This window comes from Conger conger, chromosome 11, assembly GCF_963514075.1.
Source record: "Conger conger chromosome 11, fConCon1.1, whole genome shotgun sequence".
NCBI lineage: Eukaryota > Metazoa > Chordata > Actinopteri > Anguilliformes > Congridae > Conger > Conger conger.
Genome location: NC_083770.1, coordinates 21981850 through 22008308, shown reverse-complemented (window position 1 = coordinate 22008308; position 26459 = coordinate 21981850). Strand labels below are relative to the sequence as shown.

General features: G+C 42.2%; 1 protein-coding gene across 1 annotated transcript in view; it reads left to right on the top strand.

The window, feature by feature from the left end:
* The first annotated feature begins 8907 nt into the window (after positions 1-8907).
* wdfy3 (WD repeat and FYVE domain containing 3) overlaps positions 8908-26459 on the top strand; it is an 80711-nt gene continuing 63159 nt past the window's right edge. Inside the window, exons 1-3 of the mRNA XM_061260110.1 lie at positions 8908-9108; positions 20643-20853; positions 23448-23571. Coding sequence (XP_061116094.1) covers positions 9080-9108; positions 20643-20853; positions 23448-23571 — 364 coding nt within the window. The 5' untranslated portion in view covers positions 8908-9079. The remainder of the gene's footprint in view (positions 9109-20642; positions 20854-23447; positions 23572-26459) is intronic.

Sequence of the window (26459 nt, the reverse complement as noted above, 5' to 3'; positions counted from 1 at the left end):
ATGCTAGATAACATTTTTGTTGTGGATATTTTGTTCATAAACAAGTTTGTCTTCTCAAAGCATTTGGGAAGAAATAGTCCTACTGTGTAGTTTGTTTTAGTTCTGGATGTTTACTTACGTTGTTCATAATATAATTTTCAAGGGTTAATGCCGCTTCACTTGTCAGAGAAGAGATAGGGGTGATAAAAGCCCACTTTTTCACTGAGAGGGTGAGACAGAGACTTGTTGACCCTTTAATTAACAAAATGGCCATAATGTAAAGTCAGAAAACCCCTGAAAAAAACCCAACCAGAAAGAAACCAAACCAAAGTAAAGAGAGAGAGAGAGAGAGAGAGAGAGAGAGAGAGAGAGAGAGAGAGCAATGATATCATACACACCCTTCCCTCCTCTGTATGAACATTGGCACAAAATTTGGGGGTGACGAAAACAAATGAGAAGTTACTAAAATAGACACCAGTCCAATTAATTATACTTTATGCAAAATGTGCATTTCAGCATCCTTTTAAAGTTTAGATCTGTTTTCCAATAACAGATCAAAGGTGTGAATTAACATAAAGAATTGGAATGTTTTCCCCCACTCAATCACACAATAAGATACCCTTCTAAGTGTTTCTAACACCAGACAGGATGCTGATTATTGCACTATAGAGCAGTGGTTGGCAAACCTGATCATGGAATTCCAGAGTTTCTGGGTATTGTTCTAGAGTCCAAATGTTGACGCCGATTACCTCCTATACATGATGACCTTAATTGAGATAAATTAATCCAGTAATATAATCAATGGTATGGAGGCCACTCCAGGACCTATGTGTTTCCCTATATTGTTGCTAAGCCTCACTATACACAGGTACAGTGCATCCGGAAAGTATTCACAGCGCTTCACTTTTTCCACATTTTGTTATGTTACAGCCTTATTCCAAAATGGAGCAAATTCATTTTTTTCCTCAAAATTCTACACACAACACCCCATAATGACAACATGAAAGAAGTTTTTTTGAGATTTTTGCAAATTTATTATAAATAAAAAACGCATGTACATAAGTATTCACAGCCTTTGCTCAATACTTTGTTGATGCACCTTTGGCAGCAATTACAGCCTCAAGTCTTTTTTAATATGATGCCACAAGCTTGGCACACCTATCTTTGGGCAGTTTCGCCCATTCCTCTTTGCAGCACCTCTCAAGCTCCATCAGGTTTGATGGGGAGCGTCGGTGCACAGCCATTTTCAGATCTCTCCAGAGATGTTCAATCGAATTCAGGTCTGGGCTCTGGCTGGGCCACTCAAGGACATTCACAGAGTTGTCCTGAAGCCACTCCTTTGATATCTTGGCTGTGTGCTTAGGGTCGTTGTCCTGCTGAAAGATGAACCGTCGCCCCAGTCTGAGGTCAAGAGCGCTCTGGAGCAGGTTTTCATCCAGGATGTCTCTGTACAGTGCTGCATTCATCTTTCCCTCAATCCTGACTAGTCTCCCAGTTCCTGCCGCTGAAAAACATCCCCACAGCATGATGCTGCCACCACCATGCTTCACTGTAGGGATGGTATTGGCCAGGTGATGAGAGGTGCCTGGTTTCCTCCAAACATGACGCCTGGCATTCACGCCAAAGAGTTCAATCTTTGTCTCATCAGACCAGAGAATTTTGTTTCTCATGGTCTGAGAGTCCTTCAGGTGCCTTTTGGCTGCTATGTGCCTTTTACTAAGGAGTGGCTTCCGTCTGGCCACTCTACCATACAGGCTTGATTGGTGGATTGTTGCAGAGATGGTTGTCCTTCTAGAAGGTTCTCCTCTCTCCACAGAGGAATGCTGGAGCTCTGACAGAGTGACCATCGGGTTCTTGGTCACCTCCCTGACTAAGGCCCTTCTCCCCCGATTGCTCAGTTTAGACGGGCGGCCAGCTCTAGGAAGAGTCCTGGTGGTTCCGAACTTCTTCCATTTACGGATGATGGAAGCCACTGTGCTCATTGGGACCTTCAAAGCAGCAGAAATTCCTTTGACTTCATGCTTGGTTTGTGCTCCGACATGCACTGTCAACTGTGGGACCTTATGTAGACAGGTGTGTGCCTTGTGGACTGGATGGGCAAACTCCCATGACCCCGCCAACAACCCCGCCAAGGTAAAGAGCTGGTCCACTGTTCCACGACCAGGACGGAAGCCACATTGCTCATCCTGAATCTGAGGTTCGACCGTCGGTCGGAGCCTCCTTTCTTAGTTTTTTATTTTTAATAAATTTGCTAAAATCTCAAAAAAACTTTTTTCACATTGTCATTATGGGGTATTGTGTGTAGAATTTGGGGGAAAAATGAATTTAATCAATTTTGGAAAGGCTGCGACCCTGTTCAGGATAAGCGGGTTCAGATAATGGATGGATGGATGGATGTAACATAACAAAATGTGGAAAAAGTGAAGCTTTTCTTTCTATCAAATAACTCGTAACTATTAAAACTGATGCAATTATCCAGTGAAGATCAGATGCCTAACAAAAACCAGGAGACCTTGGCTTTGCGGATTATGCATACTTTAGACTATTGCCAATCCCTGTCCAATTTCGATTCGTTCGATGATTTTAGTCTTACAATAGATGGCAGTGTGTTCCACGCTTGTATTGGGTTCTGTTGCAATACCCAGAATGCAGTTTATATTATAGGAGCGGCGCTGGACCTCGGATCGAACCTATCTGTGCCGTTTGGATGTTGAGGATTAAAGATGGCCACCAGCAGTAGGAACAGGGATCGTAACCACTTTTGGATTACAGCATAATGTATCGTATATGGATGAAAGTAGACGAAACATACGTCATTATTATATGACAATTATACCTTCTTTTCCACGGATTTTATCTTTTACGACATAAAGAGTGATATACCGGTGAGTTTGTCTCCTACATTACAGTAACCTACAGTGCACCTAGGTTGCTGTGCAACTCGTATAACGTTAGCTTGCTAGCTATCGGTGTAGGATGTGTCGATATGAAAAACACGGGAAGGGACACCGAAATAATGCCAAGCTCATCTCTCATTTCAGTAAGAAAAGAAAATAGGAACAGGAAGACAGGCAGGACAGGGTCTGTTTAATTCGTCTAACGCTTGTGCATAATTACTCATTTTCCGTTATAGCACTAGTCAGTTTATTTGCAGTAATTTATTTTGATGGATGTAATGTTTTTTTCGTTTTGGTTAGCTGGCAAGCAGCAAATATCACGAGTAGGCGAACAACATTAATATTCTAGCTGTCCAGCTGCCCAACATCATTCGGTTTATTCGGTAACAAGGTCGGCCTACACTACAGTTTGGAATTGTTTTAAGCAACAATATAAATAAATAAATAAATAACGAACTGCGAACCAGTTTGACATTATTGTAGATTCTGTTGATTTGCAGATCAAGTTGTGAATTCAGTAACGTTGACATTGTCACATTACTGTGGACATCTCGTTAAAAATGCCCCTACTGTGTTGACATTAGAATATGGCTGGGACTGTTACAATGTCAGTTGCGCGTAACTTACATCATAATAGATAGATAGATAACACTAACGTTACTACTGTATTTTGCTAGTTAACCTATACTGTATGTAACGTTGGCCAGTCACGACACTATTGGGAGGCTAACGTTAATTGCTAGCTGTATAAAGCTAGCACTAATGTTCTTCATTTAGATTCTTGAACACTGAGTGCTGCACCCAGCCTTGCACCTATTTTTTTTATTCGCCATTGATGTGCAATAACATTAGAATGCTTCGCAATCTTGCCATACCATTTTTTCAAGCTAGTAACGTTAACATGCTAGCTAACGCTTTATCATGCCTCTGTTCAGGATACAGTGGCGATCTGTGCCAATTTGATAGCTTTAACGTTCGCTGGGTCAGCAAGTTCGTTCGCTATGGTAGTTAACCTAAACTGTTCTTAAGTTAACCTGTCTTCTTCAGGTTTTGCTAAAGATACAGATTTTCGCTCCTTAAATCCTATGTTATAAACAGCTTATCGATAGATGCCCAATCGTTTCTAGGTACGTTTTCTTCATTCAAGTTTCTTAAGCCTTTGGGGATCTTGAATTTTCTCAGCAATGTCCGAATCAACCATTTGTTCTATGCATTCAATTGTGGTAGCTACTAATATTATTTGTGCGTGTAATGTCATTACTTTTACTGAAAAAGTGTCGAACAGGTTACGGTGTATTCAGTAGCTACAGTATATGTTATAATATAAATAAATACTAACATCCAAACTGTCTTCTAGAAATCCTATAATTTAAGTTAGTGGTCAACTAGCTTAAAACAAACCTAAGACGTAGGCCTAAGGCATAATTGTAGCACACTAAGCATAGCTAGTCATTATTTATTATTCAAGGTCCAGGTGCTGCAATAGTCACGGTTGCTTGATTGAACTGTCATTTTTGAAAAACGTTGTAGTCTGATCACGTTGTTACCCCTCTCCTCCTCAACGATCTCATTCACGACATCAGTGGGTAATTGACCAGCATTATGAATAAATATGAAAAATATCAGCCCAGGGTTCACGGTCCAATGAATTATCCATATTTCATACACTCTAAGAAATAAAGTGACAGTGGATGTGCATTCTTATTCTTGAAGGATCACATTTCCTAAATGTACCCTGAAAGTACAGTCATGATATCTTTGGGTACAAATCAGTACGTTTTCCAAGCAAAAAAGGTACAAATTATATATTGCTGGCAAGGGGTACAATTCTATGTATAGGGTACCGCCCCAGCAACAAGCATTGGTACCTTTTAGGCACTTTTCGTACCTTTATTTCTGAGTGTATGGCGTTGCATCTATTGTGACACAGTTGGTATCGTCTCTAGTGGAACATCCTTTTGGGTTTAGGAGGACAATGGGCTTCTTAGCAGAGCCAGTTAGTCTCCTAATTTCCGAAATATTTGCTTTTAAAAAGACAAAATAAATAAGGAATTCCTCGTTAATTTTGGGTCCTCGCGCCTAAGGTACACTTAAAGTATTAGGCCTGACACTCAAGCTGTGTTTCCTGCTTTGTTTTTACTGCCTTGACGTAAGGGTAATTACAGTGTGCACAACAGTGTGTAATTTTGTCGTGTGCTTTTAGACCAAAACAATCCTCACCAGTAGCTAATGCAAATTGACCTTAGTCCTGACAGTCTAATGCAGCTAACTGGTGTTTTAGTCCACCAGCCTGCTTTTATGCTGTCATTTTCTTGGCAGCATCCAGGCTGTGGTAACGTGTCTCCTGTGTCTTTGTGTGTCACTCCACGTCTCCTCTAAGACCCCTTCTGTAAAGATGTCCTGCTGCGGCACAATGGGGAGTGTGTTTTTCATTTTATCTACCCTTATCTGTGTGATTATATTTCAGAGAAATATAACATTGTCATGTGAACCATACAAAATAATGTCCATGGTGTTTGAAAAGGTGGTTCCTGGATAAAATTAATTAACAAATTCTAATGAATAGTCCCAGCTGCTAATATTAGGCTATCCGTCAAGCAGATGGTGGTGAGAATTTGAATGTGTTACAGAAGAGAAATAATTTTACAGAAGAGAAAACAAATATCAGGCTCCTGTATAGTAGGGTTGCACATTATATCATAATCGGGGTATGAACATGCGAGATAAACACACTGCAAAAGACTGCTTGAACTAATATTTATTTAAATTGATTTTCTGTTAAATTTACTGTTTATGTTTAAATTAATTGACTGTTCATGCGCAATTTGTTCAATAAAAGCATGAATTGGAAATATAGTTTTTAGGCCTTTTTCAGCTTTATTGGACAGTATATAGAGAGACAGGAAGAATGGGAGCGAGAGAAAGGGGAAGACATGCGACAAATGTCAGATAGTCGCATTCGAACCGCCAACGTCGCGGCTCGCAATGAGCATGCAGTCAGTGCTCTACAGGCTGCGCCACCGAGACACCCTTATTTTATTTTATCATTCTATTCATTGTCTGGGGTCTATGCTAGCAGTGTACCTAAAGCAGAAAGAACTATGTACATATCAATATTTGTTTCGCAAGTCATATGCATGCATTTTTTCAAACGTCCCTAATATGGTACTAGGAGATTTTTAAAATGAACTAAGTTAAAGGAGCCTAATGACATTGCGCTTACACACCTCTGCAGTGTGAAGGAGTTAAAAATGGATGCACAGCCACTTACGTTCCTTTTCCCCACATTGCTGGAAGAAAGGGATTATAGAGGGAGGCCCAGGCTAAGCCTTCTATGGTAACATGCAGGCACCGAAATGTGCTGCTTGTGCCACACTCTGAGTGTGATGCTGGTGGACATAATGAATGCAAAGCAGATTAGAAATCCTTTAGTGGTGCTGCTGGCGCTAGCATCCTGCAGACTACAGTCTTCTGTTTACGCTGGGAGTTAATGCCTGAGCAGGCAGGGAGTGGGCCATTTCTAGGAGATGCACATTTTACAATTATCTGGACCATTCACTCAGTGAAAGGTTCCAAAGCATTTGGTGGGTTGGTGCTCATTGGATCTATAATGTCTATTTATTTCTGAAAACTGTTTGAGCTTTTTTTCAAATTTGCAGTAATTCAGCTCAGTAATCAAGAGGTACTTCAAAACACCTCAACCGGTGTTGAGGCCAGAGTTGTCAGTCTCCTTAATTGTGCAGATGAGGTTTCTTCGCTGGCTAAATTGATTAATTCTTCCCAGGTGTTTAGAGTTCATGAAAGGAGATGGATTGTTGTTTGACAAGTCATGATAGTCCAGATAGGACAGTTGAATCCTATAATTTTTTGTGATATTAGTTTTTTTCCCATCTTTAAAACCCAGTTCAGAAAAAAACTTTGTGACTTGGTAAGCTACAAGTAGACTCTTTGCAATGTTCGTAAACTTCCCACCTGCAATTAGACAAGTTGAATCACCTACAACAGCAAGAAGCATCAGATCTTGTGAGATGGGCCGTTCACACTGCTGCAGCTCCTCTCTGTAGGATTGTAAAATGGTTTAGTCACAACTGGCCTTGTGATTTCCCTTCAGCCAGACTCATGTGGTTTCCCTCTTAACCCTACCCAATGGGTCTGGCAGCCCTGCTTTTGTGTAAGTTCCCTATCTCTACTTGCGGTAAGGGGGGGGGGGTGCAGTGGTGTTCAGCAGGGGTTGATGGGAAGGGATGTTGGGGAAAGAGACTTCCTGCACAGGCTTCTCTTTCTGGTGATTGTTTACTGGCTGGCTGCCTGAAGAATTACCCACAACCCCCTCTTACGCTTCATAAACTTCCGTGCAGAAATATCACATGACTGTTGCATAGCCCAGGCAGCTCTTCAGAATTTTCCTTCTTCAAGAATCAAACTGGCTTTATTACTTTCATAATAGGGACATGCATTTATTAAATTTTCTGCAGAATTACAATATGGAAATATGCAAATCAGTGTCAGTAGGCCTACCTCAGGGGGAGTTTGATAGAAACAGATGCAGAGACTTACTGCATCGGTGTGTTGTTTGATTTTGTTTTCTTGCTTTGATTTCTTGTTCAGACATCTCTCTTTTAGTGGCCACTTCTAAGAGGCTTTATCCAATTCTTATTGTTTCTAATGAATCAGATCTATTTTTCATTTGGATTATTGAACAACATTTGCATTACAACACGATATTGGATTTGTTTGTGCAATTATCTTTCCTCAAGTGTGAGGAGGTAGCCCTGGGGGACATAATGGTGGGATGTAAATCCAAATGCAACATGGAAATAACAAAATACGCTTCTATTAGGTGACCACAAACACAAGTGCATTTCACAAAAAAACATCCACAGATTTATTATTAAGGGACCTGGTCAGGGAACCTCTTTATGTGTTTCCAGTTAGGCCCAAGGCCTCTATGAGCTGGATTTGCATAGGCTAGCTATATGGGGCACATTTATTTACACTTAATATTTATCAGTATTGACTGTAGAGCATATGAATTCTCATATCCTTTGAGTCCAGCCTTAGGGCTCAATTCCTCTGCTTTTGTAATGTGTATCTGCAATTCATATTTAGTCTATTATTTGATCTGTTGACATAAGCCAGGCTGGATGTTTGACTGTCTCAGACAGTCGACAAGCCATAGCTCACGACTAGAATTAAATAAGGTCAGTCTGCAAAGGCAATTTTAGGCAGGTATAGTCCAAATTGTATGTCCTTCAGCCTTTAAGGGTACAATTGGTCAAGAGAGGAATTTCAGCAACAAACACCCTCAAACCACAACTCTGTTTATCCCACCCCTTCTCTCTGAATACGCTGACGTTGAAGCCAATGTTCAATCAATGAGCTTGGATTATTGTACAACTATACAATGTTTTCGTGTTGGTCCGTCAACTACATTTTGAAACCCATGCTATAAACACAAGCAGAGGGTGAGTCAACATGTCAGTGAGCCTTTTTCAATGATTGGAAGGGATTTACAATGGTGTTGTAACAATGTTTTAACCTCTTTTTTTTTTACCTATTGTACCTTTAAACATAACCTGAAAAGTGCATGGTAATATATTTTGTGCATCATTTCTGGATTTTTTATATACTTGGGATTGTGCTAGCAAAGGCAGACATTGGGGTACAATTTGATGTCAGATTTATTGTTGCACTGTTGTTGACTGTTTTGAAATAATATGTCCAGGTTATGCACTGCAAACGTGGAGAGACATGTTCTCTTATGTAACTTATTTTCAGTTACAAATAACCGGTTGTTCGGTTTAGGATCGATGCTGACGTCACTTGGGGCTAGCCCAAAATCGTCTGTATAAATTCAGTAGGAGCCAGATTTTTGTGCGGACTAATTCAGTGGCATGGCCCACTCCCTCCTCTTCAACCCAGATGGTATCTCCCACTCCCGGTGTGTGTGTGTGTGTGCGCTGGGAGCTGGTGACAGGCGGATCAGCTGTACCAGTCTCAGCAGGCTGTTCGGTACACTGGCACAGCGGTCTCCTGGCACTCTCAGTCGTGCTCGTCCGTACTCGCTCCGGAGACGGAATGTCGCTTTAAACACGGCCTCTGTAGTCTGAAATACTCTTGAGATCGACTAAACCAGAGCAAGCGGGCTGGTGGAAGGCGTAGTTTACAGTTTTTAACGGTCTCTTTGGCTCTGACATCACGAGATGCTGACGGGGCATCGGGAGAACGGCAGGTACTGTCTGGCGATCGAAGCAGCTTGTTGCCGCGGTGATCTGGCTTTTGTTTACGACTTGAGCTTGTGGCCGTTTTATTAGCAGCGATGCCTGTGCGAAATGGCCTCCCAGATACCCAGATGTATCTGGGAGCAGATGAATTGTGGAAGGAATAACTTTATTGTAGATTTATATTGTTGAATTATTATTACTGATTAATTGATTATTATTACTTTTGAAAACTGTATGTTTAATATGTAACCTAGTTTGATTTCTACTTAAATTGTCATAAATTAAATTTTTTTATACTTTATTGTAAATTCAGTAGCTCCATTTTGGTGTTTTGGCTAACATGACATAGAATTCTAAATATATAAATATAATTTGTTATTTAGTTGACACTTCTATCCGGTTATATTATGTTTAAATGTTTAAAAAGTAATCTAAATCAGACCATTATTTTTTTTCTAGAAATGGTCTGATGTTTTCCATTCTTCAAAAATGTGCTAATGTGGTCTTTCTGTTTCCTGCCACAGTTGCAGATTTTAGCCTATTTGCAGATGTTTTGAAATCAAACTAAAAATTCCCAGTCAGATCTTAACATTTCCCTGGGCACAAGAATAGCAACAAGGCTACGCACAAAGCAGACAGATAGTGGTATGAAAAATAAGATGTAAAATGCAACACATTGAGTTACAGTTTTTAAAGGTTTTGTTGAGTTAAACCTATATGTCTAGACATGTTGTCATCCAGATAAATGGAAAAAGGAAGTGGTTTTGGCATTTGCTCATTTGAAGGAAGGTATAGACTAGTATTAAGCATTTTACTCTGAGGTGGTACATGATTAGCTAGTTCACAAAGAAACGGAGTCTGTAGTCTTGTCTTCGTGGGCTATGCTGACATTACCCACAATCCGCAGTGTTTAACATCTTAAGTGTCAGGGATGGCAAGAAGTCTTAATTTCAAGAATGCATATTCCCTTCTGTCTGTTGTAAAAAGCAGAAGGATTTTGCCTTCAGTGTAATCTGTTGATTAAATAATTCGGTGTGTAATGATACATTGAGCTGGTTCAATGTCGGTTCGAAGGGCAAGGATGTGGACCAATCAACACAACATGAAAAAATGTATTCATTCATTACCCGCTTATCCTGAACAGGGTCGCAGGGGGGCTGGAGCCTATCCCAGCATACATTGGGCGAAAGGCAGGGATACACCCTGGACAGGTCGCCAGTCCATCGTAGGGCACACACATCAGTCACTCACACACTCACACACTCATACCTACGGGCAATTTAGACTCTCCAATCAGCCTAACCTGCATGTCTTTGGACTGTGGGAGGAAACCCACGCAGATACGGGGAGAACATGCAAACTCTGCACAGAGAGGCCCCGGCCGACGGGGATTCGAACCCAGGACCTCCTTGCTGTGAGGCGGCAGTGTTACCCACTGCACCATCTGTGCCACCAAAAAAAAAATTGTTATAAATTCTAGCAAAATACTTTATTTAATGTTGATAATTTAATGATGGTTTGCTCTCTAGTAACACTGCGAATATCATTGTTTATGTTTCCAACAACCTCATCATCATTCACGCTAGTGCTGTTTTTCAGGTTTTTACATCTCAACCTCATTTTGTTTACTGTCTTAGCTGGATCATGTAGTTCCACGCCCAGCTATAGATCATTTCTAGACTCTGTTGGATTGTTTTGGATCGGTTTGGATCGTATCATCTCAAAAATATTGTGATATTGCCAAATATTAAATTGTTGCCTCAGGAATCTCAATGGCATTGAAGCCTGAGGTTTACACCCCTACAATGAACGGATTTCAGGTGGTAGGTTGAGGTTTTGGGTATGAGGTCTGGTGGTTGTCAGCTGTGGGAACTAATCACAGCATGACTGGGCTTTGTTTGCAGTTCCAGGGCTCTACGCTAGCAATTATTCCAAGGAGCGCATGTGCTCCTAAGTTGAAAAATTTAGAAGCATGTTAATGCACCCCAATTAGCAGATGTGCTCCTGAATAATTTTTCTAGTTATCCACACATCAATTTTCAGGAGAAAATGTTCCTAAAATGGGGCCACTGTAGAGCCCTGTGTTTCCCAGGGGCTGGGCTCAGATGTGCGTTACAGAAATAGGCCTTGCTGATTAAAGTTTGATTTCGACTGAAGTCTCACTCTGTGAATCACTGCACTGTATGAAATGTTGCTTCAGTTGGAAGTGAAAAGGGGAAGTTGTTTTTCTGTGCAAGTGCTGACCCGATTATTGTGTTAACTCATTTCCTCTCCAGGCCTTAAAAGATGCCTCGCAAATCTAAAACATTTCACGGTCATCAGCTTTTTGTTAACCTGGCTTCTAAGAGCAGATTGTTCCAGGGTAAGAACAGAGAAGAAGCCTCTTGGTTCAGCTTGATGGAAAACTAATTTGTTTATATTGGATAATCACTGTCTATCCACATAAGGTGTGTTCAACACCAACGTCATTACCTGAATACAACGCATTATTAATAGGGTTCTGCAGGGTTCTGTAGTGCTCCCATTTTAAGAGCATTTGCTCTTGAAAAGTGATGAGTGCTAACTGAAAAAATAAATTAAGAACACATCTAGAAACTGCATTAGTGTGCTACTGTAGTAATGTCTTTTTTTTCAGTATTGTATATTTTATTACATTTATTTGACCTATTTTTCCTTCTGATAGTCCTTGTACAGAACATGTTTATGTAATGTGAATTTCAAATTTAGACAAAATATTTTTTCTGTGTCATTGCGGACAGTGCATCTCCCAGCTTTGGTTAGCCATCGATGTCAGCAAAGAGACTTGTTTAAAGCGATTAACATCATACTATATCTCCCATGGAATTTCCCATCTTTGAACAGTTATATTTTCACTCGCCCAGGCTTTGCATCCCTTTGAACTTTTCAGACAGTTATTGGGGCTGACACCTGTTACAGAGAAAGCCCCTAGCAGACCAGGGGCCAAAACTGTACCTCCTCGTGACAACTCTGTGAACATTCCCGAAATTCTTTGTACGATTTTACCAACCTACTATTGTGTGGGAAATCAGTACGGCAAATATGAGCAATTTACTGTGGCTGAAAAAATATGCTAATTGATGTACAGAGTGGATTCTCTTTACTGGAGTCTCAGTAGGGTAGTCTTCTCGTTCTTCTTCTTGGTTTGCCCTTGACCAAGGCACTGGCCTCAGAACTGGAGTTGGTCCCCAGGCACTGCACTGTGGCTGCCCACTGCTCCTGAGTAACTAGGATGGGTCAAATGTAGAGGACATACTACCCCACAAGTATCTAATAGCTTATAGTTTTTCAGAATGCTACACTTCATGGCCATTCACAGTCTAGGAATGTGGATGGCCCATATTTGCCATCATTGTCACAGTAATTAATCTAATTTTGAAGTATTCAGATCAGCCTATTATAAGTCAGGTACAAGCAAGGGTACAGCGGTGTAGCCTACATAAGTACCGAGATTGTAAACTTTGCTGGCAATTGATGGATACTGAGGTGCGTTCCAAACCACAAACGTTCACGGCAAAGAGTTACTGTAGAACAATTTAAAATGAACATTCTATTTAGTTTGCCTACCAACTCATTTTCAATACGAATGGATGCGACTGAGATTTAACAATGCCAGCTAGCTGATTCGTTGCTTATCTGTGATTTTTAAGGTAAGAACAAATATTAGCCTACATTGATTAGCCTACAAGTGTATTTTAACAGCCAAATAATTGTCAACTTTTGTTCTCTCCGCGTTCTTGTTCTTGTATTTGCTTTTTAAACGCACTTGCTCACATGACCGTTAACTTCCATGTTTTTACACACAATTTACGCACTAGTAAATTGCAAACTAATGCACAAGTCTGTAATTTGAGACACAGACTTGGACTTCAAAATGACAAAATAACAATCAGACACACAACACATCTGTCACCTGGCTGGTTTCAGTCACCTGACTTTGCTAATTAACACAGTTCTTCAGCCAGGAGGTAGAACTAAGCAGTGAAATCAGCTGGCTGAATACATGGGTGGAAGAAACTCATGGCAGGACTTTTACTTTCTGACCCCTGGACTTTCCACCTTTGCCTAGCACTGATTAATAATTACTGATTATACATTTTCAAGATAGATCGTTTGAAATGACTCTGAGAATTACTGAGAATTCACAGAAAATGTATGGAAATTAATTTGCTCGTCATGTTTTTGTCTCATCTCTAATCATCATGCAAGATATTATTGCGAGGGATAAACAGGTACTAAGCAGTGGATTGTTCTGTTGTTAATAGCTTCCCATTAGGGTTATCCCCAAACAATTCTGAAATATTGATGATGTAGGTGGTTGCTTGGCTATTAGCCTCATTCATGCTCTTCTCCGGATGAATGAATGTGGTTTTCATTGCCAGCTGAATGCTCAGTGCTTGCCACTGCTGTTGACATGGTAGCCGTGGTAATGTGTTGAAGTGTTGGCTGCTGCAATTTTTCAGTTTCAGTTATTTTGTATGGCATCCACTTCCTTAGGTTAGTCTTTGACTGGATATACAAGATTGACTATTGTGAGTTTGTGAATGTTGGCCTGCATTTTACCCCAAGGTTATTCTAACCTGAACAACCTAGAAAAATGCCTTTTACATTCATATGCATAAAATGGGGAATAGGATGTCTTTTTATGCCGATCTGTGATCGCACAGGAACTCACATGGAACACGTGATCATCCGATGGACAGACCGGTCTATTTTATTTCAGTTGGACAGACTGTTCTGTGGCCCACATTGAGCGGTGGAGTTCAGCTCAGGGAACAGACGTCTTCCCTTAACCTCACAGGAAAGGTTGCATTAAAGAGGCCTGGACTAAAAATTTTGCTTTGGTCCACCATTTTAAGGGGGTCCACAGAGACTGCATTTGCACAGGGCCCAGAATATGGTGCTGCAGCCCTGCTCAGACATATGGTCCCCGCAGTGGGTACCGCTCCTCACCGCGGTACAGAGATCCTGCTTCAGCACGCTCCAGAGAGAGGGGCTACCTCAGTGTGTAGAGGAAATATCTTTAACTGAAGGACCACTGTGATAAGGCACTCTTTATTACATGCAGCATGGAGAGAATGCATAATACATCAGTCCGGTGCATTCTCTGAAGCGAAGCAGCAAGCTCTCTGGTATATGAGCTCTGTCTTTTACGTCAAAACTATACACATGGTACATTCGCTATTGTCCCGTGGTCTTCCGCAAGTGCTACTACCTGCTTCTGTTTTTTTTCAGTAGGGACCACATGTTCTCTCTACATGATTTAACACTGAACATTTTATTGTGTACCCTTCATTTTTTATCTTTTCTATTTTTAATATTTTTCATTTTCAGAATACAAGGTTTTAAGCACAGTCTGTGCAGACAAGATCAGATATGCATGGCCAATTCTGTCAGGCAACGCAGTTTTGTTTGTTTGTTGAACAGCGATTCTGGTTAGATTTTTGAACGCCCTGTTTCCTTTCAGAAGTGCCCAGTTCTGTGTGGAATCGTGAGATTCCGTTCCCAGATGTCAGTGTGCTCACAGTGCCATGGCTGAGCCTGTGATGGTGGAGAAACAGACCTTATAGAAAGGAACCATTCATGTCCCTGCAGTGTCCAGTTTAAAGGGTACCGTACGTGTAGATCTGATCAATATATCATAAAATAACATTTCCCATTCTCACAAGCAAAATAAGTCATGCATAAAGACATATGCCATTAATTTTATTGGACTATGTTTGTCCCTTAACTCTTCAGTGAGCAGACATATAGCCGAATACGTGACGAAGGTGTGACGTCGAGTCGTTGCGAGTCCGGAGCCAGATATGGCAAAGAGTGGGTGAGGGCGATGGGCGATAATAGGCCTACGTGTGTATGGGCGATATTAAAGCAGCCTATAACGCTAACCCGTGGTTCATACAAATAACCAGTTGAAGTTTCTGAACAATTTTCGGCACTCATAATGATGCCTAGAAAACTGCAAATTATTATCTGCATGGATTTAGCAGTTTCCGGTTTGAACTGTCAACGACTTGATGGCCTATGAATTTATTAAGAGAAGTTTGCATAAAGATCCAGAAACAGATATGGTCCTGCGGGAATGAGGTATCTTGGGGTTAGTGGAAGAAGGCGGGCCCTGACAGGGGTAATGCAGTGGCCCTAAACCCTGGTCCCGAGGCCCCTCTGGTCGGGTGCTTGTGTGCTTACTCAGCACTTTGTTTTTCATTAAAGCTGTTTGATTACACAACAGACCTGGGTCAAATACATCATTGTTTTTGATTCAAATATTTCCTTCGCTTTACTGAACTTGTCTGGTGTATTGGAAGCTATCAAATACTCTCAAAAGGTTTCTGGTCCACTTGGCTGGATCAATTGCGTCAGGCAAGATCAATCAGAATTAGAAGCCAAATTACGTTACATATTTAGCTGTTTTGAAAACCAGCCGGCCGTGTGGATGTTAGGGCCTAGGGTTGAAGAGCGCCAGCGGTAGTCTGTCTTCAGACTAACAGGGCGGGGGAATGCGATAGATAGAGAGCCACTGCCTCAAAGCGCATTACTGACTTCCTTTGTGCATCCTTTCTGTTTCAAAGAACAGGAGAGCGTCGCCTAATTGCCAGGAAGAGGTGCAAGCTGATTGGCCGTATCCCAGCTTTATGCAAATGCCACAGTGTGTTTGTTGGACTGTCTCATGAATAGGCTCCTCCCACACACAGACAGGCTCAGAGTGGGAGATTTACTGAACCCACCGGAGCTGAACAAGGCGCTCACGTTGATTCCGAGAGCAGCCTCCCGACCCGGAACGGCAGAGCCGGAATAATTACTCAGGATCCGCGCAAAGGGGGCGGGGATATTTTTAGTCGGCCAAATGGCTTCACATGTTCCATCCCAGAGTGCACTGGGGCTCTGCGGCCTCTCGAGGCACTGGTGGTGTGTGATTCACACTCGCGGTTTCCGCCCAAAGACGCAGGCTTTCAGACGAGAGTGTTAAAATGCTGGCGTATCTTCGCAAATCTGTCCGGCTTGGTCTGATTCCGTGGCCTGTTGATTCGTGGTTCACTTGTTGTAACGCTCCAGGTTGTCCTTGTGGCTAATAATTTCTTGTTTTCCAATACTTACGCAACCGTTAGTAATCCAAGGTATTTGTCTGAAATGCATGCAAACAACATTGCGTTGGTTCAGCTGCTAAAGTCTGTTTTCAGATGATAGCATCTTGATGCAGGCTAATGGAAAACAACCATTTCAGTAGAAGCTCATCTCAAGACCTGTGGCTTAGCTTATATGGTGACAGACCTAATGTATCTCAGAGCACAGTGAACCCATAGTTTTAGGAAGGAAATGCAGAAGGATCCTGTTTTTCAGACTGTCAGATCATCATAGTTTCTTCCTAGGGTGCCTAGCCGTAACTATCCCCTACCCTAACCCAAACCCTAAAACTGAATCATCGGGAATATCTGATTTGAACGGGGGAGCCTATGGCCTAGTGCCTAAGGTACATGACTGGGACCTGGAAGGTTGGTGGTTCAAGCCCTGTTGTCACCACGATAACATCCATGCACCTGTTGGGGCCTTGAGCAAGGCCCTTGACCCCACATTGCTCCAGGGGTAATTGTCCCCTACTTAGTCTAATCAACTGTAAGTCAATTTGGATAAAGGTGTCAGCTAAATAACTGTAATATAATATCAAATTTTTTCAGAAAGTATTAAACCAATCGCATTGGTGTATTTTAGGTCCTGTCCCCATGTTTAGCGATTAATGGCCCTTGTTGACAATATCGCGCAAGTTTTCCCCCACTCATCCCAAAACACTGTTCCTTTGTTTTGTGTTCATGGTAAATTATTTCAAACAGAAATTATTATCTTAATCTTTGTCAAATTTTATTTTTCAGGGGGCAGTAAATGGCTTTTAAGGTCCTGTTGGTTTTTGAGAGTTCTTGCTCTTGTATGATGGGATAAGATTGTCAGAATTATGGATTCTGGGAAAGGACCTTAAGTAAACTTAATCCCCTGTGAATAGAATCCTTTCTGAAAGGTTGTAACTGTTCAGAGACAGAAAAGATGTCTTGATCGCCCTGAGCTCAACTCCTGAAGGCCAGATCAATAAAGGTAAAACCTGCCTCCTACAGTATGTGTCGGAAAAGGGCCGTTTATTATGGTTTGAAGGATGGCTTCCTGGCACGAGCGGGTTTGATTTGCAGGTTTAGAGTCAGGCTGTGCTATATCTGCATACTGGAGAGGAACACAGAACTCTGCCAATGAAATCTTTACCCCATGCCAGTGCTGGGACTAGTGTATGTCCATAAGCCATGAAATATTAACCACTTGGGTTGTTCAAGCCATTTTGTTTACTTATCATCACGTCCTTTTCCAGTCTCTTCCTCCCCAATGATTTCTTTCCCTAAAAGATACACAGCGTTCCTGCTGTTCTGGTATCTGTCACCATAATGTATTTTTTGTCATTGAAAATCCTTTGCAGTTAGCATGGAAGCTGTGTGTTTTCCTTTTAAAACCACCTCATTGTCATGTCATTCGTCATCAAGTTATGACATATAAAGTTATCGTCCTTGTGTAGTGGCTTTGGGACAGGTTTTGTGTGTGTGGTGTGTGTGTGCGTGTTTGTGTGTGTGTGTGTGTGTGTGTGTGTGACTGTTTCTGTGTGTTTGAGAAGGGCTGCTGTGCACAGAATGTTCCGCCTGCACCCACCATATGCGTCTGTTTTTTTGGCCGGGTCTGAAACTCTTTTTCTTTGTAATTAGGAATATCTTTCATCCTTGATGTGTTTTCTTTTTCTCCCATTAAAATGTGTCATCTGTCACATCAACATGCTCTGTCAATTGCTACTTGCACAGCTGGAGCAAGCTGACAAAATGTCTCATACAAGCAGATTCTTCACAGCTCAATTAAATCACTATTTTCAAATGGACATGTTAACCGAGCCCCAAGATTAAGATATGTACTTTTCTTATTTGAGTTAATTAATTGGAAAATATGAACAGCATTAAAAGGATTCTGGTATTAAGTATTTCATTTCTAAACATGAGCATTCAAGGCCCATTTGGCCCTTTTGTTTAGTCAACAAACCATCTCACTGCTGATTTGTTAAAATATAAGTGGCATATTAATCATGCAGTAAATCTCCAGATGTTTGTCTGAGAAGAGAGAAGTCTGACCCCAAAAAGCGGCCCCAGTCCCGGCATCTGTAGGAAAGTTTAAATGTAATGTGGGTTCTCCTGAGGTAACTGTCTCCACAGTGAAATACACATCCATCAGAGCAGCAGTGAAACCGGTAAAGTTCACAGAGCTGCAGAGCTCCTTATCTCTCTTTTTCAGGTTAGTTATTTCAGTTCAGGTGCAGTGTCCATAAAGGGCATGCCTCTTTATTCTGTTTATCACATAGAGGGAAACTTTAAGCTTACCTCAGAATGCCCTGTTAATATTAGTTTGGAACAGTGTCCCCACTTGCTTCCCAGATCCCAGCTCTGTGATGCGGTTCATCTCTACCAGGGGTCGCCAACCCTGGTCCTGGAGAGCCGCAGGGTGTGCTGGCTTTCATTGTTACTCAGCACTTAATTGATCAATGAAAGCAGTTGATTACATAGTTGGCTCACCTCACCTGGTTTCTTGGGTCTGAACCGGCTGCTGATTTTAAAATGAAAACAAAAACCAGCCACACCCTGGGGCTCACCAGGACCAGGGATGCCAACCTGTGATCTAGGCTAAATGCTATGAAAACTAGCAAAAGCACTCCCTCACAAAATATCATGTTTATCTATCATGTCGTCAAACACTCACATCCAGTGTTCAGTTTTGTCTCCTTCCATGTAGCATTTCCTGAAGGGTGATAGTACACCTTCTATGAACGTCAATTATGTTTGATTCCACTCCTAGTGGTAATTATGAACAGGGGATAAGCATAGTTGGTTTACTTGGTCGGTTAAGTGAAACTGAAATGAAAGTGTCGGGAGGAAAATGTGGTGTTTTAGCATTTGCATGGTGGTAGCCACGCTAGTTCCTCATTTCCAATGGATATTAGTTCCCTGTGAATGCCGTTCATGATGATCTCAGCTCACGAGACTCCTGAAACACACTCTTGGGTTCATAGAGGGGGCAAGTTCACTGTGCTGGAAGAACGTCTTGTGATTTCAACCACTGCATCCCAACCATGTTCCTGGAGATATACCGTCCTTTAGGTTTTCATTTCAACTCTAAATTGGCACACCTGATTCTGATAATTAGCAGAGGTTCAGAAAGTAAAAGTCCTCCCCAGTATTTTACTCAGATCACCTGGATTTACTAATTAGCACATATCTTTAGCCAGGAAGTAGAACTAATGATTGAAATCAGCTAGCTGCAGTTCAAGGGTGGAAAAAACACATGGCATGATCATGATGCATTGTGGGAGTAGATCAATCTACAAACCTTCCATGACAATCTGTCTGTTTCTCAAACCTCCCATCAGCCACTACACAAGCATTCCAAATGACACTCTAGGACCTGTGCTTAGTCTAATCAACTGTTAGTGATTATTATTATTAATTATTATATATAAGGATTCTAACGCCTCAAGAGGGTCTGGGCTAGTGGATGTATGTGGGTTTGTATTGAAGGCCTACTTCATTCTGACTTGAGTCTTGAGTCTGTTCCATGTTTGGCTTGGGTTTGGATGAGTAACACCCTAAAAAAGGAAACTGGTCATTGTTTTTGCTGTTCGCTCATATCATGATGTAGTCAGTGTATAATCTTTGTCTGATTAGGCAAGATAATACTGGGTCATTCATATTTTAGTTTTTCTCTTCTCGCATCATAATAGCATGGGAACTTAACTTTACCAGATTGCCCATGTTTTCCGACATAGGGGCCAAGGTCAATGTGTGTTTACATTTCCTAGAAAATGCCAAAAAATACAAACAGTGGAAGCTTCCTAAACTACAGCTGAACACTGGCTGTTTGTTTTTGAAGCATTAAAGAGTCTAATTGAACAAAACAATATGCAGAGGCGTTCTTTTTAGAGGTTGTTCTTCTTCATCTTTAATTGTGGTTGTGTGGCGTAGTTAATAAGAGTTGTGGGGGAGTTGGAACAGGGAGTGCGCAGTCAGTGTACAGATGAAAACATGCTGATGAATATGCTGGTACAGGACCTGTCAGTCACAGCTCTGCGCGTCTCCATACCAACATACCAGCCGCTTCCTCAGATCTTCTGATGTTCAGAGGCGGAAAGTCCAGGGGTCAGAAAGTTAGTCCTGCCACATGTGTTTGTTCCACCCCTGACCTTTGGCTGACTACACTCATTAGTTCTGCTTCCTGGCTGAAGAATTAGCCAATCCAGGTGATCGGCACAAAGAACTGGGGAGGACTTTTACTTTCTGAATCTGGCTTTTACGCCTGATTTTAGACTCTTGTCTCTCTCTACCTCTATCTTTTATTTCCTTCAATGTCCTTCCTCCCTTACTCTGATTGCTAATCTCTCCCTCTATCCATCTTGGTCTTGATTCCCTCTGTCTCCTTCATCATTTTTGATAAATCATCTCCCTCTCCCCTCCCCCAGGGCCGGCTTTGCCCGGAAGAAGCCGCTGAAGATGAACATGGTGAAGAGGATCATGGGTAGGCCGCGGGAGGAGGAGTGCAGCCCCCAGGACAACGCGCTGGGCCTGATGCACCTGCGCCGCCTCTTCTCTGAGCTCTGCCACCCGCCGCGTCACATGACCCAGAAGGAGCAGGAGGAGAAGCTCTACATGATGCTGCCTGTCTTCAACCGGGTGAGGGGGGGATGGGGGTTCAACCGCCTCTGTAGCCAACCGACAGTCTGTCCATAGCTACAGCTCATAGTCCATAGATTGCCCGACTGAAACCACAGAATGTTCATGAACGCTCTATTGATGCCCAACATCCAACACACTCCAGAGTATAAACCGAATGTTGCAGCGACCAATGACATCTATTGCATTCTTTTAGTCATAGCGATGCTCTGTTGGTCGACTATAAACTGGCCTTAAGATTTGAACCCCTCACTCTTCCAAAGATTTTCAAGACAAATGCATTACCAGTCAGCTAAAGGTGAAAACACCCCTAGCCATGGGCAACAACGTTACTTTTCAATTTGAGGATGAGCGTCAGGGAGCGTTGTTGCGGTAACATGCTATGAGCGTTCACTGCTCTTCACTGTGCTTACTACTGAGCTAGACCAACCCTGCTACATCAGCCCCAACAAATCGTGTCCGGAAATCAGAATCGGGGCCATTCTTAAAAAACACAGCAAGACATTCCTTTCGGAAGGGGAGTGCTACTCGGCACGTGATGTTTGCGGTTCGCGGATACCGCGTTCCTGACGATCATTAACGAATGAGACAAGACAGGCCGGGCATGCCCTCCAGTCCTCTGACATTCTGTGGAAGTGCTAATGGTGTGTACCATAGAGTCCCAAGTCTAGACTGACTGTATTTGCATTTTCGTAGGTGTTTCCATGGTCAATCGTGATACGGTAGCAAACAACCCAGAAATAATTACAGTAGGAAACCGGGAACGGTAGAAAATCGCTGTTCCAAGTGTTTTTGCTGAATGTAAATACAAATAGACATTAACAAACCACCGTCAAGCTCCTTCTGACCAATATAGTAACACTGTTACTTATACTTGTAGTTAGACTCTAGATTTAGGTGCATGCTTGGAACTGTTCTTGCCGTTTTTCATTGTTTTTTGGGTGTGAAGAATTTATGTTATACTTGAAAATAATGTCCATCTGTGTTCTGATATATTCTCTAGACATAATTATTTTATGGTTTTAAAAAGGTTGAAACCTTGTCATAAGAACCCCAGATTTGTTTGCCACATTTCTCAAACATTTCAGTTTAATTCAATTCAGTGTTGTGTGTATAGCACTTTATACACACTTTGCAGTGACAATACCGAAAAGCGGTTTGTGATGATGACCCTTTTGAAGGTTTACAGGTCTGTGCACTTCATGCCACTTCTTGAATAAATCATTTTCAGGTTTGACTGATTGAATGAATGAAGTGTCTGAGTCATCGTCATCGCGGCAGTTCTTTTTCATATGCAGAGCAGGGAGCTGCCTGTGCTTGCCTGAGCCCCACTGCTGCTGGAGAGCTCTCTCAGTAGAGAGCTGTGGCTTTCTCAGGGACCTCCACCTGCTCATTAATCACTCCACTCTCACCATCCACTCGCCATGTAGCACCAGACCAAACACAGGATGAGAGCTTCTACAGGTCCTGCATCTGCCAGATCTTCAGGCATGAGGCGGATTTGACCAGATTTCAATGCCCGATGTCGAGATTTTGGCACGGTGGCGTAGCGGTTAGCACTGTTGCCTTGCAAGAAGGAGGTGCTGCGTTTGACTCCCGGCCTGTTCAGGTCCTCTCTGTATGGACTTTGCATGTTCTCCCAGTTTTTGCGTGGGTGTGCTCCTGGTACTCCAGTTTCCTCCCACACTCAAAGACATGCATGTCAGGTTAGGTACACTCCTGCCATTGTCCTCCTGGCACTGGCCTCAGAACTGGAGTTGCTCCCCAGGTGCTGCACTGTGGCTGCCCACAGCTCCTCAGTAACTAGAATGAGTGAAATGCAGAGGACAAATGACCCCACAGGGTTCAATAAAGTAAATCTTATCTTACAGTACTCTCTGCAAGGTTAGACAACTCACAGAGAGGCTCGCTGCCTTGAAAAACTAATTTTAACTTGCTGCAAGTTTGTTCCACATATGTGATTTGATTGTCAGTAGATTTTGCAGCAGTAGTGTTAGCCCCACAGTCCTCTCCTTGAATAGCTCTGAGACTGCGGTTATGCGTATGGTTCTGTACTGCATCAGAAAACTGCTGAGCTCAGCTCAGTTTAAGACAGGCCACCGTCCATCCAGGGGTCATGTAGGGTGCACAGATTTTCAGGCAGGATGGTCTTGGAAGATGTGACGGATTCCTGCGTTGCTAGGCTATAATTCCCCTAGCAACATGACAGAAATGGAAACAGGCTGGGCTAATCTTGCATTTTGCATTGTTTGTCTGATTAAAATATGTACATGTAGGCATATCAAACATCACAACCATCCAACTATAATAAAGCAATGAGGTACAAGAGGTCATAGCGTACTGTTAGTATAGCCATGGGTAAACTGTTAAGCTGTTGTTAGGCAAATGGCATGTGTGTGGATGGAGTTTTGGGATCGCGCTAATTTGTGAACATTCATTTAGGTCGCATCATAAAAAAGTTTGTGAGCCCCTACATTACAAGTCAACAGCAGGAACAGTGTGGAAGTTGTGGACAGTAATGGGCTGAGTGAATAGTGCTTGTTTGGCGTTTCTGGCAGATGAGCTAATAGGTCCCCCCCTCGTCTGAATCACAGGTGTTTGGGAACGCCCCTTCCGCTACGATGACGGAGAAGTTCTCGGACCTGCTGCAGTTCACCACCCAGGTGTCCAGGCTGATGGTGACCGAGATCAGGAGGAGAGCGTCCAATAAATCCACTGGTACGGCTCTTCAGACCTGGTGAAATATGTGAATGTTTTGGATTCAGATACTTTTCTATGCTTTACTGAGCTTGTCTGGTGCTTTGGAAGCTATGAAATACTCTCAAAAAGTGCAAACCCCAATGGGTCAAATGCGGAGGACAACTTATCCCACAGGGTTCAATAAAGTATAGCTCGGGTGCTCTTGATTGGCTCAATTGCACCAGGCAAGATCACTCGAGCACAGAAAAGTATTTGAATCCAAAGCAATTATGTGGTTGACCCAGGTCTGTGACTCATGCACTTTCCTTCTCTGTTTCCATCCGTGCTAAACCTGAAATCAGCACTGCAGTGATTTATATGGTAGATTCTCATCTATGACTCCATGCTGCAACCTTTTCCAAAGGGGCTCGAGGGCCTACTTAAAATCCCTTCTAATTCAGGTTCTCCAGGTTCATTTCACCTTGGTCCACTGACTTCATCACATCCTTCGACCTGCAGAATTGAACAGACGTCTGAGCAGTGACATTTATTTGTAGCGTTGAGGCTAAAATGTCACCTCGGTTTTGTTCCCATTTACTCGGAATCCTCTGAGAACAAGACCTTGTTTAGATGGAAATTTGCAGAGACCTTTGGCCACAGACAAAAAAATGGATGGATGTTCCTAAATAAAGAGAACACTACTGCTTTAATACAAGCCACTAGCTGGATGGATGTTTTTCCGTTCTTTGATGGCCTGTTTCGTCCATCTTACCTATTCTCTTAGTATCAGTCTCTCCAGCTCACCTTCATTATTCTGTCCCAGGTTCGAATCCCGGTCGAGCCACAATAAATGATCCGCACAGCCGTTGGGCCCTTGAGCAAGGCCCTTAACCCCACATTGCTCCCCGGGCGCTGCACTGTGGCTGCCCACTGCTCCTAATAACAAGGATGGGTTAAATGCAGAGCCAAATTACCCCACAGGGTTCAATAAAAGGTATATTATTATTATTATTATTATTATTAGGTTTACCCAGTATCCACCTGAAACACTGCTTTACATAAGACTGCAGGTGAATGCAGCTGTTGGGCCCTTGAGCTAGGCCCTTAACCCCACATTGATCCAGGCGGGATTGTCTCCTGCTTAGTCTAATCAACTGTCGCTTTAGATAAAAGCGTCAGCTTACATAACTGTAATGTGATGTGATTGAGGCACCAATAGACCTTCCTTCTCAAATTACCAGGATCTGTGCTGATGATTTAGAGGCATGCACTAACAGAGTGAATCTATTTCAGTGATCAAAGCACTATAATCTTTTAGCCTCATTTTAGAATGTCAAATGCGATTTTATTTGGTAAATTCCACCAGAACTGTGACCGCTGCTAATTATTTAAGTGCAGACATACCAACATAATAACAGGATCTGAATTAATTCTTCCCTATTCACTGTGAGGTTTTTCTTTATAAGAAATCGTTTTTGCCTCCAAATTCTGGATTTTTCTCCTGCGTGCTTTAACCAATTCTGCTCTGCTTTGCTGGATTAAACAAAGCTAATTAATTCAGCAAATGAACCAAAATGTCTGCCGATATGCTGAGTGGTAGGCATTCTGGCTCTGTGCATTCTGCACAGGTGTCATGTGACTTGTTTTTGCAGAGAATCTGGCATTGATTTAATGATCAAATCTCAGGTTCTGTGCAACAAAACCCTGTTCCATATGGGCCCCAGAGATTTCTACCATCTGCTATAAGCTGTGAAGAATACCGACCCTTTCATCAGTCTGAAAGTAACAAGGCACACGCTTGCTGTATAGACCTGGTACACATCATTTTCTCTTGTATTGTCCAGATAAATTGGCCATTGAAATTGGTTAGATTCTGAATTGTTAGCCTGTGGAAGAAATAAAAAAGTCTCCTGGCTTTTACAGTGATTTCTTTCTGTATCTTTCCCCAGGGATAAAAACGTACAATATGCCGCAGTAACACAGCATGTGACTTTGACCATGGGATGAATATTGGTGCCCGGCAGGGTGTTTTGAGTTTCTCAGAAACTGATTTTCAAGCACAACAGTCTCTAGAGTTTGCAGAGAACATCCAATGACCAGCAGTTCTGCAGGCAAAAATGCCTTGTTAATGAGAGAGATCTCAGGAGAATGGCCAGACTGGTCAAAGCTGACAGGAAGGTGACAGTAACGCAAATAACCACACATTACAACAGTGGTTTGTAGAACAGCATCTCTGAACACAGAACGCATCAAACCTTTTAAGTGGATAGACTATAGCAGCAGAAGACCAATAAGTCAAATACATTTAACATTTACATTTTTGTCATTTGGCAGACGCTTTTAATCCAAAGCGATTTACAAGTGCATAGGTTCTACCGCAAGTCAGAGCATCACATCCATAACTAGGAAAATACACATGGAATGCTGTTCTAAACATATAGTCATCATCATAAGTGCAAATTATTTTTTTTTGGGTTAGACAAGGAGGATAGGGTTAATTTCCTAATAGGGATAAATACCTAATAAAGTGGTCAGTGAGTGTATAATATGCAATATTCTATCAGTTTTTATTCAGTTATTATGTGTGTGGCTGAAGGGGTTTGGCATTTAGTACCTCATGTCTCATTGCCTACCATGCCAAAGATGTAGGCGCCACACTTCAGGCAGGCGTCAGGGTCTGTCATTTTAAAATTCATGGACAGGTTTCTTAACTGAATCCATCCCAGCATACATTGGTGCATGTCTGTGGCAATGGTAATATGTGGGTGTTAATCCTAAATGCACTGGTGTTCAGGTGCATTTCTATGGTCATGGTAATGAGTGGATGTTATCTGTCCCTGCATGCACTGGTGTTCAGGTGCATTTCTATGGTCATGGGAATGAGTGGATGTTATCTGTCCCTGCATGCACTGGTGTACAGGTACATG